Source organism: Ornithorhynchus anatinus, chromosome 9, assembly GCF_004115215.2.
Source record: "Ornithorhynchus anatinus isolate Pmale09 chromosome 9, mOrnAna1.pri.v4, whole genome shotgun sequence".
Lineage (NCBI taxonomy): Eukaryota > Metazoa > Chordata > Mammalia > Monotremata > Ornithorhynchidae > Ornithorhynchus > Ornithorhynchus anatinus.
This window is the reverse complement of record NC_041736.1, coordinates 25025676-25044006: the sequence shown is the minus strand read 5'-3', so window position 1 is coordinate 25044006 and position 18331 is coordinate 25025676. Positions and strand designations below refer to the sequence as shown.

General features: G+C 42.6%; 1 protein-coding gene across 1 annotated transcript in view; it reads left to right on the top strand.

Annotated features, from left to right (window-relative positions):
• Positions 1 to 15040, top strand: part of ZNF804A (zinc finger protein 804A) — a 300632-nt gene extending 285592 nt beyond the window's left edge. Inside the window, exons 3-4 of the mRNA XM_029071499.1 lie at positions 8309 to 8439; positions 10546 to 15040. Of these exons, the coding sequence (XP_028927332.1) occupies positions 8309 to 8439; positions 10546 to 13771 (3357 nt within the window). The 3' untranslated portion in view covers positions 13772 to 15040. The remainder of the gene's footprint in view (positions 1 to 8308; positions 8440 to 10545) is intronic.
• Positions 15041 to 18331: the final 3291 nt, after the last annotated feature.

The window sequence follows — 18331 nt, the reverse complement described above, 5'->3', positions numbered from 1 at the left end:
GGAAAAATCACTATCGACACTTAAGCCTCTCATAACCGGCAAGATGAAAAATGCTATATATCACTCCTGTTCCAAAAGCTCCTCTAAATGCTATTTCTTTCTTTTCTGTTGTTATGCTCCATAAATCAATGGCTAGCTTATGACTTTATCTCTCTATGCAGGCATACAGGATTTCCCGTATGTTTTATAGAAGTTTGAATTGCTGGGGAATTCAAGTACTTGGAGCAAAACCAATAAATTTGGTCTGGATGGCCAATGGAGATGGACTTAAATGGAATTAAGTCCTACTGGGAGGCAGAGTTTACGAGTCTGGAAGTAAAGAACTTATTGAGATTTGATAAATTAAACTCACTTAAGCCTCAGATTTCCATTTCCCAAATTATCTCTGCAAGAGAAGCCAAATAATTATTATTCCCCGAATAGTGGATTTGCCACTCCTGGCTAAAGACATATTCCTAGAGCGTAGCATCAGCCCTCAATCATTTATGGAGGAATTAGGGGTAAAAGGTGACATGGTTGATACTGTTGTCCAGCCCTCTCTCTCCAACAGCAGTTAGAGTGTCTGAACCTGACCTGTTCCACAGCCTGGAGCACCCATGCTACCCTTCATCACCTTTGCCTTTCTCCCCTTCTGCGCTCTGTCATGTTTGCTAAGGTCTGCTCCATCTTTCTTCCCAAATTGCTCAAATGTCCCATTTTTCTCTGTCCTTGTCTCTAAATCCCTTAGCCAAACTCCATCCAAATCACACATAGACAGCTGTAACTTTCTACCTCCCAACTTCTTAGATTACATCTCTCTGTGTTCCAAAATGTCCTTTCCTCTGGAGTGAAAACTGTGGTCTTCTTGCTTTGACCGTAACTTCCCTCTACCCAGCGTCCCCTCCTGGATTCCCATCACCCTCCAGATAATAATCATAATAATGTTGGTATTTGTTAAGTGCTTACTATGTGCCAAGCACTGTTCTAAGCACTGGGGTAGATACAGGGTAATCATTTTGTCCCACGTGAGGCTCACAGTTAATCCCTGTTTTGCAGATGAGGTAACTGAGGCACAGAGAAGTTAAGTGACTTGCCCACAGTCACACAGCTGACAAGTGGCAAAGCTGGGATTCAAACTCATGACCTCCGACTCCCAAGCCCATGCTCTTTCCACTGAGCCATGCTGCTTCTCAGATCAAATATGCATTTGCTTACTGATGCCTAGTAAAACTTCATCCAGTATTCTCATATCCCATTCTCCTTCCCATTCTAACACTTCAAAGGTTAGACTCTAAAATATGACTGCCTCTAACTTTTTAAGAACAAAACACAGGAAATAGAAGAGGGAGTAGGGTACCTTTTATTATTAATGATAATAATAATAATAATGATTATTGTACTTGATAAGCACTTACTATGTGTCAAGCACCCTTCTAAACGCTGGGGTAGATACAAGCTAATCAGGTTGGATACAGTTCCTGTCCCTCAAGGGGCTCTCTCTTTCTCTTAAATCCCCATTTTACAGATAAGGTAACTGAGGCACAGAGAAGTGAAGGTGACTTGCCTAAGGTCACACAGCGGACATGTGGCAGAGCCAGAAATAGAACTCAGGTCCTTCCAGCTCGCAGGCCCATGATCTATCCATTAAACGACACTGTTTCTCTACTAAGCAAGGCTGCTTCTCTACTGAGTCATGCTGCTTCTCTACTTTTCTTCGCCATGAAAGTAATTTGGTTAGTTTCCTGTGAAGAGGAATAGAAACATCACTATATGTATTTCATATGGCCAATGGGATCGTCATTTTTTGACATGCATATTTATGGTACTATAAAACTACTATAGTTGTGGAATTGAAGCCAGAGCTCCCTCCCTACCCCTTTACCACCCCTGCCAAAAGTAATCCTTTTCCAGCCATCCAGGTGCACAGTTTCCTATAAAACCATCTGCTAATAAAAGCAAAAACTCTTCTGAGATGATCTTTTTCATCTCTAACACAATAGTGCATTTTGTTCTTTCCCTTTCAATAAAGTTAATGAGTGTACAGTGAGACGTGTTTCCTAGTGGAAAGAGCTCAGAGCTTAGGCCTGGGAGTCAGAGGACATGGATTCTAATTTCTGCTCTGCCATTCGTCTGCAGTGTGACCTTGGGCAAATCAGTTTACTTTTCTGAGTCTCATTTACCTCATCTGGAAAATGGGGATTAAGACTGTGAGCCCAAAATGGGACATTGACTGTGTCCACTCCAATTAGCTTGTCTCTAGCCTAGAGTTTAGTACAGTGCCTGGCACAAAGTAAGCACTTAACAAATGCCATTAAAAAAATAATAGAACAAAAGGGAAAGACTATCCATGACGTCTATCACTACCTGCATTCCCTTCTATTTACAGCTGCCTTCTATTTTCAAGGACAAGTTTACTGCTATTGAGGGGGCAGGAGAAGCTGAAAGGACTGACATATGACCCAACATTTCCTTCCACATTGTGCACATGAACAGACAGATCCTATCTCCGCTCAATGGTTTCTCATTGATTTTTTTTTTGCTTTTATTATTTGCTACTGTACCACAATATTAAAGTTCACCAGGTATGGACCTCGGGCTTACCAGGCTTGAATTTGGTGGGGAAGACAATGTTTAGAGATTTATTCCTTTCCCCCGCCTCCATTTAGGCTGAAAAATGAGTTCTTTAAATAGGTCTGCATTGTGCAAACTCAACTACAATGCACTAAATGGTCTTTCGTTGATATGAAAGTCATCGCTTCTTTCAGAGTACTTAATTCATAGATAGAGAGATCTATATCTAGTTTATAGGGAGACACTGGAAAAAACTTGGCACCATCAATTCATGATCCAAAGACTTTACATTTCCATCACTGAAAATCGCAGAGCTACGAATGGAAGAAAAGGAGAGTTAAGCATACTGAACCAAGAGGGACTCAGAGTCAAGTGTTGGTGTTAAGTTCCAACTGCCCAGTTAGGCAATCCTTCAGGATGCATTATTTTCTCTGGCCATTCTGTCTTGATGTAGGTTTCTACTGGGATTTACTTTCACCCCCGCTGGAGATAGCTACTGTTTAAAAACACTGAGAGTGTTTATTTTTACTCAACTAGTGGTCTGCTTGCTCATCTACTACATGCTTCTTTGAAGATTAGAAGTATAATTGATTTGACAGAGGAATCATTTTGAGAAAATTTAGTTTTTGCAAATTGAAATTGATGTAAAAAGGTACCTATGTTTCTTTAGAATTTAGTACAGTTCTCTGAATACATTAAGCATTCTATAAATGTGATTAATTGATTAATTATTACATCTAAGACACTCCACAAAGCAAGCAATTCAACTTCCTTTCACATTCACATTGGTTTGCTGTTTTTGGATTATTTATTCCCCTTTGTTTAGAGTCCCCTAGACTAACATTGGTTAGCAGCATCAGTTCACTCTCATATAGAAATGATACTTCTAGAAATATTTCTCAGTGTGTTTCAAGTTTACCAGTAGTTTGAGTAACAGAATGAAAGAACACAAATCCTCTAATCCATTAATGCTAAAATTAGTCAATGGGGCTGCAGGTCCCTTTTGGGGTTTATCAAGGAACTTTCTAGCAGTTAGGAGCATGACCTACTAGTGGAATGAGCACTGGACTGGGACTGCTGCATGACCTTGAGCAAGTCATTTCACCTTTCTGGGCCACAGGTTCCTCACCTGTGAAATAGGAATAAGATAGACTGTTGCCCATGTGAGTTAAGGACTGGGTCTATTTTCGTAATCTTCCCAGAGTTTACCACGCTGTGAGCATTTTAATAAATCCTTCAATGCTGACAACTTGAGAAGACTGTTCAATTGACTGTAGCCACTTACGCAGCATTAGGCCAGCGGTATAATCAGTGCTACCTAATGAATACAAAGTGCAGAACTATCAGTTAATCAATGAAACATTAGTATTTATTGAGCACTTACTGCGTGCAGAACACTGTTAAGTACTTGAGAGACTATAATACAGCAGAGTTAAAGGATATGTTCCCTTCTCGCAATAGAGCACAGGTTTGGGAGTCAGAAGGACTGGACTCTAATTCTGGCTCCACCACTTGTCTGTGTGACCTTGAGCAAGTCACTTCACTTCTCTGTGCCTCAGTTACCTCATCTGTAAAATGGGGATTAAGACGTGAGCTCCATCTGGGACATGGACTGCATCCAATCTGATTACCTTGTGAACAGTGCCTGGCACATAGTAAATGCTTAACAAATAACATAAAAATTGAAAAAAAAAGTTTACGAATTACTGATTGGTCCTAATGGTCTGAAAGAGTTCTTGCCTTTCCTCCAAATGCTTAATCAACTGGGAAAACTAGTTCAACTGTCTTCACATTTCCCCCTAACCCTTCTACTCTCATGGGATGTTCTTTGGGAAAGTCATCTTTGCAAGACCAAAGCTGGTCACTGAGCTTTTCTACCCTGGAGAGCACTCTAAAAGTTTACATTGTATTTCATGGCCATCAAATACGTCGGTCCTCTTTCCTTGTGGATTCGTTAATATGAAATACTTATATAGATTAGTGTAAAAATAAACATTGAAAGAGGAAAATAGAATGCGGTTTTCCTTTTTCATTCTCAAAGATCATATTCTTTCAGCATGTGTGTGATGATTGTTTAGAGGCAATCACACTTATTTAGCACTTACTGTGTATATAGAACTGTATTAAGCAATTTGGAGAGTAAATTAGAATTAGTGGATATGAACTCTACCTTCAAGGAGTATACTATCGAGTAGGGGAGGTACACACTAAAATAAATCTAAGGGAAGGAAAAATAATAAAATGTAAAAATACATACAGAAATGCTGTAGGGGCTGCGCTGATCCATGTGTGGTTTTTTCAATAGTATTTGCTAAGTGCTTCTTGTGTGTCAAGCACTGTTCTAGGTGCTGGGGTAGATACAAGATAATGAGTTTGGACAGTTCCTTTCCCACATAGGGCTCACAGTCTAAATCAGAGGGAGTAGGATTTAATCCCATTCTACAGTTGAGAATTGAGAAATGAGAATTGAGGCAGAGCGAAATGGAGTTACCAAGCAGACAGGTGGTGGAGCTGGGATTAGAATCCAGGTCCACTGACTCCCAGGTCCATGCTCTTTCCACTGGATCACACTGCTTCCCCTATGCTTGGGTTAAACTGAAATAATAAGAATGAAGATATACAGTATTTGTTAAGTGCTTACTACATTCCAGGCACTGCACTAAGCGCTGAGGTAGATAAAAGCTAATCAGGTTGAGCACAGTCCCTGTCCCACAAGGGGCTCACAGTCTTTATCCCCATTTTACAGATGAGGCAACTGAGGCACAGAGAAGTGAAGTGACTTGTCCAAGGTCACAGAGCAGACAAGTGGTGGAGCGGAGATTAGAACACAGGTCCTTCATGGCTCCCAGGCCCGTGCTCTCTCCACTAGGCCATGCTGCTTCTGAAAATGCTGAAGTAGTTGTCACGGAGTATGTAGAGAGGAGTATGAGAGCTTAAAGTTTATTGCTTCAAAAATATCTGTTTTTTTTGTAATTACTAATGAATTGCATTTACTGCATATTTTGTAGTTAGTTGGAAACAAGCTCTATTTCCTTCTGATTCAAATATAATTCCTCTGTTAATAAACATAATGTGTTGCGGCAAAAGGTATGAATCTGTTCCCCGGATTAATGGATGATGTTTACATTTCCCTAAAGAAAAGAATGTAAACACTACAATCGCAGGATCAGAACAATAGTACAGACCAGAACTCCACCTCTAACAGCTGCAAGGATGCTTAAAGAAATAATTTGATCTCTGCCCTCATGGACATTTTGCTTCATAGATAGGAATGGACTATGCTACACTGCTTTCAACCAATCAGTCATGCTTATTGAGCACTTGCCACGTGCCTAACACTATGCTGAGCGCTTGGGAGAGTGCACTATAACAGAGTTGGTAGACATGTAGAAGCAGCATGGCTTAGTGGAAAGAGCATGGGTTTGGGAGTCAGAAGTCACGGGTTCTAATCCCGGCTCCACCACTTATCAACTGTGTGACTTTGAGCAAGTCACTTAACTTCTCTGGGCCTCAGTTACCTGATCTGTAAAATGGGGATTAAGACTGTGAGCCCCACATGGGACAATCTGATTGCCTTGTATCCACCCCAGCACTTAGAACAGTACTTGGCACATGGTAAGCACTTAAAAAATACCATCATTATTATGTCCTTTGCCTTCTTTCCCCTCTAGCCACCCACCAACCATGGCCTGCTTTATCCACCGATTTACACAAACCCCATTTCAACCTGCCTGATATTTTCAGCAGCAAAACTCACTGTGGGAATGACTTACCACCCACTGAGTAGAGAAATGCTAACTTTGGGTTATCTTGGATGTGCTCTTTGATGAATTAAACAGATTTTCAAAATAAACAGTGTTCCATTAAGAATGTCAAAGCCTCTTGCATAATAAAGACTCAAGGGATTAATTAGTAGATACTATAATCAAGTTAAATTTAACACTGGATATCAGATGACTTTCTCTGGCCACTTTTTACACAACCCTCAATGTAACCACATGCAGATGGCTCTTTGCATTCACCTTCTCTCTGTCCCAGATCTTCAGCATCTATTTTTGGATCACTCAAAGGATCCTAGGGCTCTGTGAAGTAATTGAAAGTATATATAGTACAGGTTTACCTCAATAACTGCCCTCAAGGAGCTGTCAATCAAATAATGGGGAGAAAATATTTATAGTATTAAGCTCTCACTATGCTAATCTAATCCCAGGTCCACACTGTCCCTGTCCTACATGGGGCTCACAGCCTAAGTAGGAGACAAAATATGGAATAAACCTCCTCTTTATACATGAGGAAACTGAAGCATACAGAAGTTAAGTGACTTGCCCAAGGTCAACAACCTTGGCGGAGTCTGGATTAGAACACAGAGCCTCTGACTCCCACACCTGTGCTTTTTCCACTAGGTCATGCTGCTTCTCTGACATCACCCATTCCAACAGTCTAGATTAAGGCTGTTTATCATATTGGTAAAGTCATTTAATACAAAATAATAGCTCTCTCCCTGATCTATGAAAGGGGTCATCTGTAACACCTTTCCTCATCGCTCAGGTATTATTTCCAATCATTTAATACAAAATAAGAGCTATGATCTCGTGGATGGAGCACAGGCTTGGGAGTCAGAAGGACCTGGGTTCTAATCCCTGCTCTGCCACTTATCTGCTTCGCAACTTGGGGCATGTCACCTCACTTCTATGGGGCTCAGGTATATCATCTGTAAAATGGGGGTCAAGCCTGGAAGCCCTATGTGGGACAGGGACTGTGTCCAACCCAATTATCTTGTATCTATCCCAGTGCTTAGTACAGTGCCTGGCATATAGTAGGCACTTAACAAATACCACAATCATTATTATTCCCACCTTGGTCAGGGTGACTGTATTGTTTTCACGGATGGGTCATGGCCTCCTCCTGGGGAGAACTTATGTGGACCCCTTGGTAATGAAGGGTTGTGCTACCCCCGGAGGAGCTATATTCAGTTTGCGTTTACCAGCATCTTCTCTGCCCACAGAACGGATGCAGAGTTTAGAAAGTTATTCTCCCACTGAGTAGCCCCTTTCTTCCTAAAGAACCAATACCTCTAAATTCCACTGGCATAGGCAAAGTCTTGTTCCTAGTGCTTCCTGGTCAGTTAGGACCAAACAACAAGGTTTTACTGTTCTTAATTTCCTAAGAAACTCCAGTTGGTTTGAGAGTAACAAACACAATCACTAGATTGTAAGCTCCTGGAGGGGTTGTGTCTACTTTATTTGAGGTACTCCTCCAAGAGCTTAGTTCAAGTGTCCTTAATGCAGTAATTGCCCTGTAAATACCACTGGTTACTACTAACAGTTGTGGTATTTATGGAGTACTTATTTTGTGCCAAGCACTGTACTAAGTATGGGGGTGATCCAAGTTAATCAGGGCCAAATGGGGCTCACAGTCTAAGTAGGGGGGAGAACAGGCATGGAATACCTATTTTGTAGATGAGGATACTGAGGCACAGAGAAGTGAAGTGACTCACCCAAAGTCCCACAGCAAGTATCTGGTGGAGCTGGGATTAGAACCCAGATCATCTGACTCCCAGGCCCTTGCTAGTTCCACTCGGCCATGCTGCCTCTTGTTGATCGACTGATTGATTGACCCAAACAGCATGGTTTTAAATGTGGAAATATTCAAAGTGAACACTTGGGACAATTCAGTAAATAAGTCTTCTGAGTTATTGATCAGTATTATATCTTGCCTATTTCAACTGTTCCCTTTTTTCCATTTCATCTCTTAACAGAGACTCAAGGAGCTGAAACAGAGAGAGTTTGCGAGAAATGTAGCTTCTAAATCGCGGAAAGATGAAAGGAAACAGGAAAAGGCCTTACAAAGATTGCACAAGTTAGCTGAGCTACGAAAAGCGACAGCCTGGTGAGTATGCAGCGGAACATTAAACTCATCTAAAATAACCTGAAAGGAAATTGGGTGCAGAAGCATTGCGCCTATTTCTATTTATAACTTAAATCAGAATTAGACGCATACATTTGGGGGGGACAATCTATTGGCAGTACTTTGTATTAGAATATTATATAGAAACTTGCTTAATGGAACAGTTAAGATGACGTATGTCTAGTTTGCCAAAAATACTGCCCATGCGACCTTATTTTTAATAAGGTTAAAAGATTAGGGAAGTGGGTCCCTTAGTTGGAATGTGAAAACACTTCCTTGAGGAAGACAGGAATGTCTTGATTATCTGTAATAAATCTGTCTGACCATTGCTTTTGACCTGCTCACTAGGGATTCATTGCACAAATCTAGTTTTAAAGTAAATAATTGGAAAACTTGTTTTTGAAGAAATCTTAATGAAATCCTATTCTGGTGGTTGAGTCATGCAGGTCAGAAGAACGTCCCACCGCAAATAAACTCTGAACCAGATTTTTAATACAAAGGAACAAATCTGTGACCTACTTTTGATGCTGAACCATCTAATATTAAATTAACACTGAGTTACTACTAATGTGAAGACTGCCTGGCTGGATATTGCGACCCCATTTTAATCATCGTAAATGGGCCTAGTTTTACTGTGAACTATGCAGTGTGTTGATACATGTACTCCAAAACAAATACCGTAACAAAAAGAAACTTTCAAATATTGATGCTGAATTGTACCAGTGACTTCCATTAACAAACATACAGAGGCTCACAAGGATCAAGCCTACCAAAGCTGGCCAGAGTTTCAAGTGATAGTAATACTATTTGTTAAGCCGTGTACAGCATGGCATAGTGGGTAGAGCACAGGTCTGGGAGTCGGAAGGTCATGGGTTCTGATCCCTGCTCTTCCACTTGTCAGCTGTGTGACCTTGGGCAAGCCACTTCACTTCTCTGTGCCTCAGTTACCTCATCTGTAAAATTGGGGATCGAGACTGTGAGCCCCGTGTGGTACAGGGACTGTGTCCAACCTGATATGCTTGTACCCACCCCAGTGCTTAGCAAGTGCCTGGTGCATAGTAAGTGCTTAATAAATAACACTACTGCTGTTAAGGGCTGGGATGGAAAAAAGATCATCATGGAGGAACCAGCATTAGAACCCTGATCCTCTGACTTCTAGGTTAGTGTTTGTTTGGCTAGGTGACTCTGCTTCCCTGATCACCTGGTGTAGTTTTTTTTCCCTCTGAGTCAACAGTTCTTGTCTGCATAAATTCTGCTCTGCTGTATCTCTGGTTCTCTTGCTCCAGTTGTGTCATTCAGTCTAGTGGCCTGATGGACTACTCTACTACTCTACAATTTTGCTGTTAAAATTGTTTTTTGTTTCATTGTGATGATCATCATGTATGTTGTATGAATCCTACGAGGACTAAGGTGAGGTGAATACTTATGTGCTTAGGGGGTTGGGTCTCAAGTGTGCTGATGATGCAGAAAGCAAAGGTGAGGAGATAGGAGACTGGTTAGGGAAGACTTCCTGAAGGAAATGTGATTTTTAGAAGGGCTTGGAATCAGGGAAGAGCGGTGGTCTGTCGGATATGAAGAATAATAATAACTGCAGTATTTATTAAGCACTTACTATGTGCCAGGCACTGAAATAGGTGCTGGGGTGGATACAAGCAAATTGGGTTGGACTCAGTCTCCTTCCCACATGGGGCTCATAGTCTCAATCCCCATTTTACAGAAGAGGTAAGTGAGTCCCAGAGAAATGAAGTGACTTGCCCAAGGTCACACAGCATATGAAGGGGAAGAGAGTTCCAGGCAAGAGTGAGAGAACGCGTAAGAGTTATCGTTAATCCCCAGTAGTCAGCCAGACAGTATGGGAGGAATCCCCGCATATTCCTATAGATCGTAAACTCCTTGTGGGCAGGGATTACTACTACCAACTTCCCCAAGCGCATATTCAAGGGCTCTGCCCACAGTAAGCATTTATTACATACCACTGGTTGATTGAAGTCACTGGGAAAATATCTAGCGCATTATTGTGGTGAACTAGGACCACGGTCATGGTTACATCAGTTCCATCTTCATCCCGTGTTTTCTTTTGTCTTGTAGTGCCCCAGGGAGCGGGCCCATGTTCAAATCCACTACTGTTACCATAAGAGATCATTTTGGCGAAACCCATCAAAGAGAAATAGCAGACCCGGCTGCAAAACAAAAAGACTTCAAGCATAATATGACGTACAGTCCCCAAAATGCTCATGATATTGCTTCTTTGGCACCATCTACGGAAAATTCCAGTGATCACAAGGTAAAAAACAGCAAAACGGGTGATCAGGGCCAGGGCCCAAAAATTGGATTTTCATTTGCATTTCCAAAGAAAGCGTCAGTGAAGCTGGAGTCTTCTGCAGCGGCTTTCTATGAATACAATGATGATGCTTCGCTGGAGAACGGTCACAGCAGAAGGAGTAGATTCATCCCTGGGATTTGTCAGCATCAACCGTCGTCACCATCAGAAATCCTTCCTGAGGAGAAGAATCGTTGTTTTCAGGCATCGGGGGAGAAAAGCACGAGTAAAGAAGAGCTACCTGAACCCCAAGAAACAAAAGAAGAAAACCCATTATCAATTCCTGTATTTTGCCATCCTGGACTCCCTTTATCTTCTGATTTGGATGCCAACATAAATGCAGTATCAAATCAAGATCAAACATGTTCCAAAGATGCTATTATTAATCAGGAAACACCCATAGACTGCAGCAGTTCTGAAATGTTGGGAAACAAACCCGTAGCTATTACTATCGGTAATGATTGTTTATCTTCACAAGACACCAGAGAAGAAAGTGATAAAGATCTCTGTCGAACTTCAGCAACAACCGAGGTTTCCATTCAAGAGACTGCATCCGATGTGCTGGATCTTTCAAATCCTGTTGGGGTAGGCTCCTTCTCACATAACAACACCCACGAATCATATAAAAGACCATGTGACCCATTCGTTCCTGTTCTTAACAAATATGGATCCACCATTCTCCAGTGGCCGTCAGAAATGTTAACCTACACAAGTTCCAAACCATCTATTTCTTATAGCTGCAATCCTCTCTGTTTCGATTTTAAGTCCTCGAGATCAAACAGTTCTCTGGAGAAAAATCAGCCTCGCTTAAATGGTCCTCATTCTCACTTGAAGGAGGATGATTCTTGCAAGAGTCCGGTTCCAGACAGAGTGGATAAACCCCTTATGGGCCCGGTAAATTTTGAAACTAAGCATCACAGAAATGAGAGTCACCATGCAGAATCTTTTTTATTGGATGATTCTCCCACCCAAGATTGTGAATCTAGAAATCATGAAGAGAAAGTGAGCGTAGACTCTGAAAACGATTGCACCTATGGAAGATTGGAAAAATGTAACTGGAACCAGAAGCTGATGAAGCACGGTATTATTGATGAGAAACACAGAAAAATATGGTTAGAAGAAGCCCACAGCGATTGGTTTCATAAAGGTAGGAAAAAGAAAAGAAAAAGAAAGCTCCACCACTGCCATTATGGGGAAGCAGCCCGAGAACCATCGGATGCTTTTTCCAAAATGGATCCCGAGAGTAATTATGTGGCAACAGAGAAACACCATCATTTGCAGGCCATTTCAGAGAAGTGCCGGGCCGAATACAGGACTCGATGGCTATCGGCAGACGCGGCCCAGCCGCACTACGAAATGCCTGCCCTGGAGGCCGGACATGATAAACGATCCAAATCGATACCCACTTATGTTCGTGCGGACGAAGGAACGAACAGGACGTGGACAGCAAACCACGGGAATAGTGATTCCACTAATTCTAAGACCCTCCACAGAAAGAATAAAGCCGTGTCCTGCAGACAGCCCAATTCCCCAACTTGGAACTCTGGAAAACCAGATTTAACATACTCCAGAACGTTATTCACCTGGAAAGGCAGGAGATCCAGCTGTAGCCCAGATCATGATACTTTAGCTCCACCAACTGAGGTGAAATGCACCAGCTACGGTCAGTCGGTCAAGAGAAGCTACACCTCTCTCATCAGTGAACCTGAAAGAGCCCATCGGAAACGGAGGCAGTACACCAGCTCGTGTTCATCAGATGAAAGTTTGTTCAGGCAAAACTGTCTCCCAGAACAGCTTGAGACACCAACCAGGAGCCTAGTGGCCATGTGTAAACCGAAAAAGAAACGGCGAAGAAAAAGAAACAGACTTCACCACGTATTTGCAGAGCAAGAACCGAGAGGACGTAGAAGTTACAACTCTTCGAAGGATGACTCCACACCCAGCATCCTGGGTAAGCAGTTGATTGAAAGCAAAAAGGAAGATACGGAAGCCCAACAAATGGTTGATTTTCCAGGAAACGTGGAGAGGGTGACCCTTTTGGAGGAAAAGCAGCCGCCGCCCACTGAGAGTTTCCTCCTGTCAGAAACTGATGGACAGACTGGGCAGGCGGTAGCAGAAAACACTCCTGGCACAGCTTCAGAGGAGTCCCATCCTTCCGCTCCACCTTTGATGGAACCTAATCTCCCACCAACCGCAGCTCCCAAGAATCGGATCGACCGGAAAGAAAGCCCTGACAGTTTGAAGGCCCATGAAAGCCGGATCCCTTTCAAATTACACGGTGTCGAAAGGAGTGTGGGACCGCCCCCGCCAAAACCGTACTTTTGTCATTACGAGCTGGCAGAGGCAGTCCCGCAGGAGAAGATTAACGAGCCGACGAGCGAGTGGCTCTGCTACCATTCAGGAATACTCAACGGCCCCTCGTCTTTGCCATTCAAAGAAGCACATAGAAACAGCCCTGCCTTCTTAACCCCCGATCAGATCCTGTCCCCTTACGGTCTGCCAGAGCAAGCTCTGCTGTTTCCTCTAGAAACCCCGGAGAAATTCAAAGATGTACAGTGCGAAGCGTACCAGCAAATCACGCAGCCCGCCATCCTGGCCAACAAAGTCAAGCTCACCTTTCCTCCGCCCGCTCCCCTGCAGCCTCTCCCCTTGCAGCAGCCCCTGTGTTCTACCTCCGTGACCACGATACATCACACCGTTCTGCAACAGCCCGCTGCCTCCACGGCAGCGGGGACCTTCAAAGTGTTTCAGCCTCCCCCGCAGTTCCTTTCCCAAATCCCACCCCTCACCAGGACATCTTTACCTCAGATCTCGTTAGGACCCAGGCTCTGTCCCGGGAGCCACGGCACCTTCGTGACTCCTCCTCAGATACCAATCATCCCCACGTCCGTTCTCCATCCGAGCCATGTGGCGTTCCCTCCTTTACCCCATTCACTTTTCCCTTCACTCCTTTCTCCACACCCAACTGTGATTTCTCTTCAACCGCTCTTCTAAGACACCGTGACACCACCGCGAAGGGAAACGGAAATTTCTGGTGAAAAGTACTGCTCTCACTCCTTTCTCCACACCCAACTGTGATTTCTCTTCAACTGCTCTTCTAAGACCCCGTGACACCGCCGCGAAGGGAAACGGAAATTTCTGGTGAAAAGTACTGCTCTCTCTGTAAGTGCCCATCTCTTTGAACAGATTGCTCTATAAATGGCGGAAACCCATCGAAACAACACCTCATTCATTTGAAGTCACTTACTCTCCGTGTAACGATGCAAATATATCCATAATTTCTGATCCATAATATAACTGAAGCGCTGAATACTAATTTGAACTATATTCTGTATATGAAAACTAAGTCCTAGAATATGTATAATGTACATAAAATATATTTATAGTACTGTAATTTATGTTGTAAAGTATGCTTTTTTGTTTTTTTAATATTTGTGTACTTGCACCTATTTAAATGTTTAGACAAAGCTGATCCACTATGTTTTGTACTATGTTCCTTGAAACTGTAAATCCAGTGATGAAATATCTCTTGCAATAAATTTTTGTTAACTATTTAAATAGACCAGATATCGTTTGTTGTACGTTGGTTTGCATCTCTCGATGCGTCTGCTCTTCCCACATGGAGAGTGATGTCTCAGTGACTAAAATCTCAGCGGTCAAACCTCAAATAGAGAGAAAGGAAGGAAGAATGAGAGTTCCACTGGGTTAGCCTTTGGATGTCAGAGAAATATTTTCTACTTGCGGATGTGCTGAAATTGCTGAATGCTGAAACCATTTTGAAATAAGCCTTCCTAAATTAGGTTTCGGGAAAATCTGTGTGATTGAGAACAAAAAGGCTATTCAGGATGCTTAGCCCTATTCCTTTGTCTCTGAAGTGCTGGGTTAGTGGAATAATATGAAAAAGCCTGCCTGGAGGGGCATATCTATATGGATGAAACTGTCCATGAGATAAACCCAGTGGAAATCTCTGAAACACTTTTACAGGGCAAGTGGGTCTGACTCAGTAGAGTGTCCTACTGCTGATTCTTTGTTACGATTTCTTTCGATACTGTAAACAGTTTGGGTTAAAGCCATGAATGACTCTACCTTTCACGTATAGTGAGCCCCTTTGGAACAGGATCCCTGCCTCATTTCCACTTGCAAACTCTTTCCCGGCACCTAATATGGTGCTATTCACACAGTAGGAAGTTACTAAATCATCATAATAATTACTATGGTATTTAAGTGTCTACGATGTTCTAAGCACCACGGTAGATACAAGTTAATCAGATTGGACACAGTCCCTGTCCCACATGGGGCTCATACTCTTATCCCCATTTTACAGATGAGGTAACTGAGGCCCAGAGAAGTTAAGTGTCTTGCCCAAGGTCAAACAGTAGCCCCGTGGTGGAGTTGGGATTAGAAGGATCCTTTACACACTCAGGCAGTAGGGGACATGCTGACTCAGAAGCGGGGACTGGGAAACAGAAGGGCAATAAGTGATGGGTAGAAGGGGAAGAAGTCAAAGTCAGAAACTGCCCCTGTAACTGTCTTCTGTCATTCAAAACCTCATCATTGGGTGCCAGAGGAAGATGCGATGAAGTTTTCGCTCACAAAATATAGGCGCATTTGACATTTCTGGTATGATATTTTTCGCTTATCACCTCTTTGAATCCCTAGATTCAGCTGGTGGCCAGTTGGAATGCATTCCACAATCATCATCATCACTATCATGATGGGATTTGCTTAGCACTTATTATGTGCTAAGCTAAGCACTATAAACTAGTGTAGATGCAACCGTCTAGGCAGGAGGAAGAACGAATATTTATTGTCCATTTAATTGAGGAGGAAACTGTGGCACCCAGAAGTAAAGTGACCTGCCCAGGTTCATACACCAGTCAAGTGGCAGAACAGGGATTAGAAACGAAGTCTTCTGACTCCTAGATCTGCATTATTTCCACTAGGCCTCACCGTTTCATTGCCATCATTAATGGCACTTACTTGGATTTTTTTAGGGAGTTTAGAATGCCAAAATGAATCTTTCTGAAAAGTACTGTTCCATTTCAGGTGCTTATCTAATACATCCTTAATTGCAGGGCAATGTTGCCGTTGACCATACTGGAATTATATGTGCGTATATTGTCGGGGACTGGGGAGGGAGTGAGGGAGGAAAGGGGGTGGAGTGGTGCTGTTCTTTGCTACTTGGAGTCAGTAAAGAGAGGAAAAAGCCATTCTAAAGGCTTATTTCTGGGAACTAAGGTTACAGCTGACGTTGGTAAACATATAAGATGACACGTGAGATTTCAGAATGAAACTGCACTAGTTTTTGCTCTGGTGCAAAAGAAATATATCCCAAATCTACCATTTCTTGTCACTGATCAGTCCCTGGGTTGATGTGAGGTCTCTGAAATTGAGGTAAATCGAAAGGCCACACATCACATCAGAAGACAAACGTACAGAGGAGAGAAACCTAATCTTGAATGTGCAAACGTTTTTCGATTCCAGAATGGTCTATTTCATAGTCAGAATATTTTTTTCCCCAAGAAATCCATCCATCGGTGGTATTTATTGAGCCCTTACTTTGTGCAGAGCGTTATTCTAAGTGCCTGAGAGAGTGCAATACAACAGAGCCAGGAGAGAGGTTCTACAGCTTACAGTCTAGATGGAGAGTCAGACGTTAACATAATTAAATTAATTAAGATATGTATATTAGTGCTGTGGGGTTCAAGGTGAGGCAAATATCAAGTGCTTATAGGAAACAGAAGGGAGAGAGAGTCAGGGAAAAGAGGGCTTAATAGGGCTTGAGAATGTCAAGCCTCCTTTGAGAATAAAGAGATGCTTATTTCTCTTGAGAATACCATCTGAATTTCATCTGTACCACAGACTGTACCACTGCTAATTTTACACTCACAAAATTAAGTCCCTACTTGGGAAAATCCAACATATTTTCATTTCCTCTTCACATACCTTTCATTAATACATGGATAAGAACTCCCTGGATATATTTTAGTGCCTGACCTTTGATGTCACCTTTAAAATACACACATATTTGAGATTTCAGTTTAAGGATTTCTTGGGAAGTGAACAAATTCATCAAGGGTGATAGACACATTCTCTGTGCACAACCATCTTCTCCACTGGTCTCCCTAGCTCCCAGTACTCCATTCCATTCCAATTTCATTCAGCTGCCCAGCTCACCTTTATGAAACATTATTCTACACATCTCTATCCAAACTTTATTGGATACCCATTCCTCCCTAGATTAAGCAGAAAATCTGACCGTTGTCATTAAGACATTTCATCAGCTCTCTCTTTTAATAATAATCATAACTGTGCTATTTGAGTGCTTACTATGTGCCAAGCACTGTCCTAAGCTCTGGGTTGGATCCAGGCAAACTGAGTTGGACACAGCCCCTGTCCTACCCGGGGCTCACAGTCTCAATCCCCATTTTAAAGGGGAGGTAACTGAGGCACAGAGAGGTGAAGTGACTCTCCCAAGGTCACCCAGCAGACTTACAGTGGAGCCGGAAATAGAACCCATGTCCTTCTGACTCCCAGGCCCGTGCTCTATCCACTACACCACGTTGTCTCTCTTCTCCCACTATATTCCATTACATACTCCGTATAAGCCAATCAATCAATCAATCAATCATATTAATTGTACTGTACTACTGCACTGTACTTGGGATAATTCAACACAATAGAATTAGCAGCCACATTCCCTGCCAAGAATTAATTTACTGGATAGCCAACCACACTATGTTGCTATGCCTCGTTCTTGACATTCCTACCTCTGAACTCTTCCCCCTGACTGGCACTCCCTCCCCTTTACAATCAAACAGATCACAGCTCTACCCATCTTTGAATCCTTTTGGAAATCCCTCCTCCACCAGCACCCTTTTCCCCATTAATTCTTCTTCTTAAGTCACCACATCCTAGCTATTATGTCAGCACTTTTGGAGGATCCTCCATTTTTATTTTTTTTTTGGTATTTGTTAAGTGCTTACTATGTGCCAGGCTCAGTACTATGTGCTGGGTTAGATGCAAGCTAATTGGGTTGGACACAGTCCAAGTCCCTCATGGGGCTCACGATCTTTGTGCCCATTTTACAGATGAGGCAACTGAGGCACAGAAAAGTTAAACTACTTGCCCAAGGTCACACAACATTAACTTTAAGCACTAACAACTATAGCACTTCCCTTTGTACCTTCCATTTTTTAATAGACTGCCAAACTACAGCTCATGTTCCACATGTGGCTCTTCTTTACTCATTAGGAATCTCATGGTGAAAATCTAGATAGCATCTACTCTGCTGGGGATTTGGCTTCACTTTAAAGCATTTCCTCTGGCCACCATTTCTCCAATGGCCACATTTCACTTCACTAGAGAGCTGCTGTTTGGACATCCTGTTGTCATCCATCCTCCTTCCGGACCCCAGATCTCTTGATGGTGTCCGACGATTTGGCAGAGCAAAAGATCTTAACGGAGTCTTGTCAGATTGGCACGCATCAAACAGAAATGGGCTAAGGGTCATGGACTGGAGGCTTCAGAAAGATAGCAACAATGAGGAAGAGA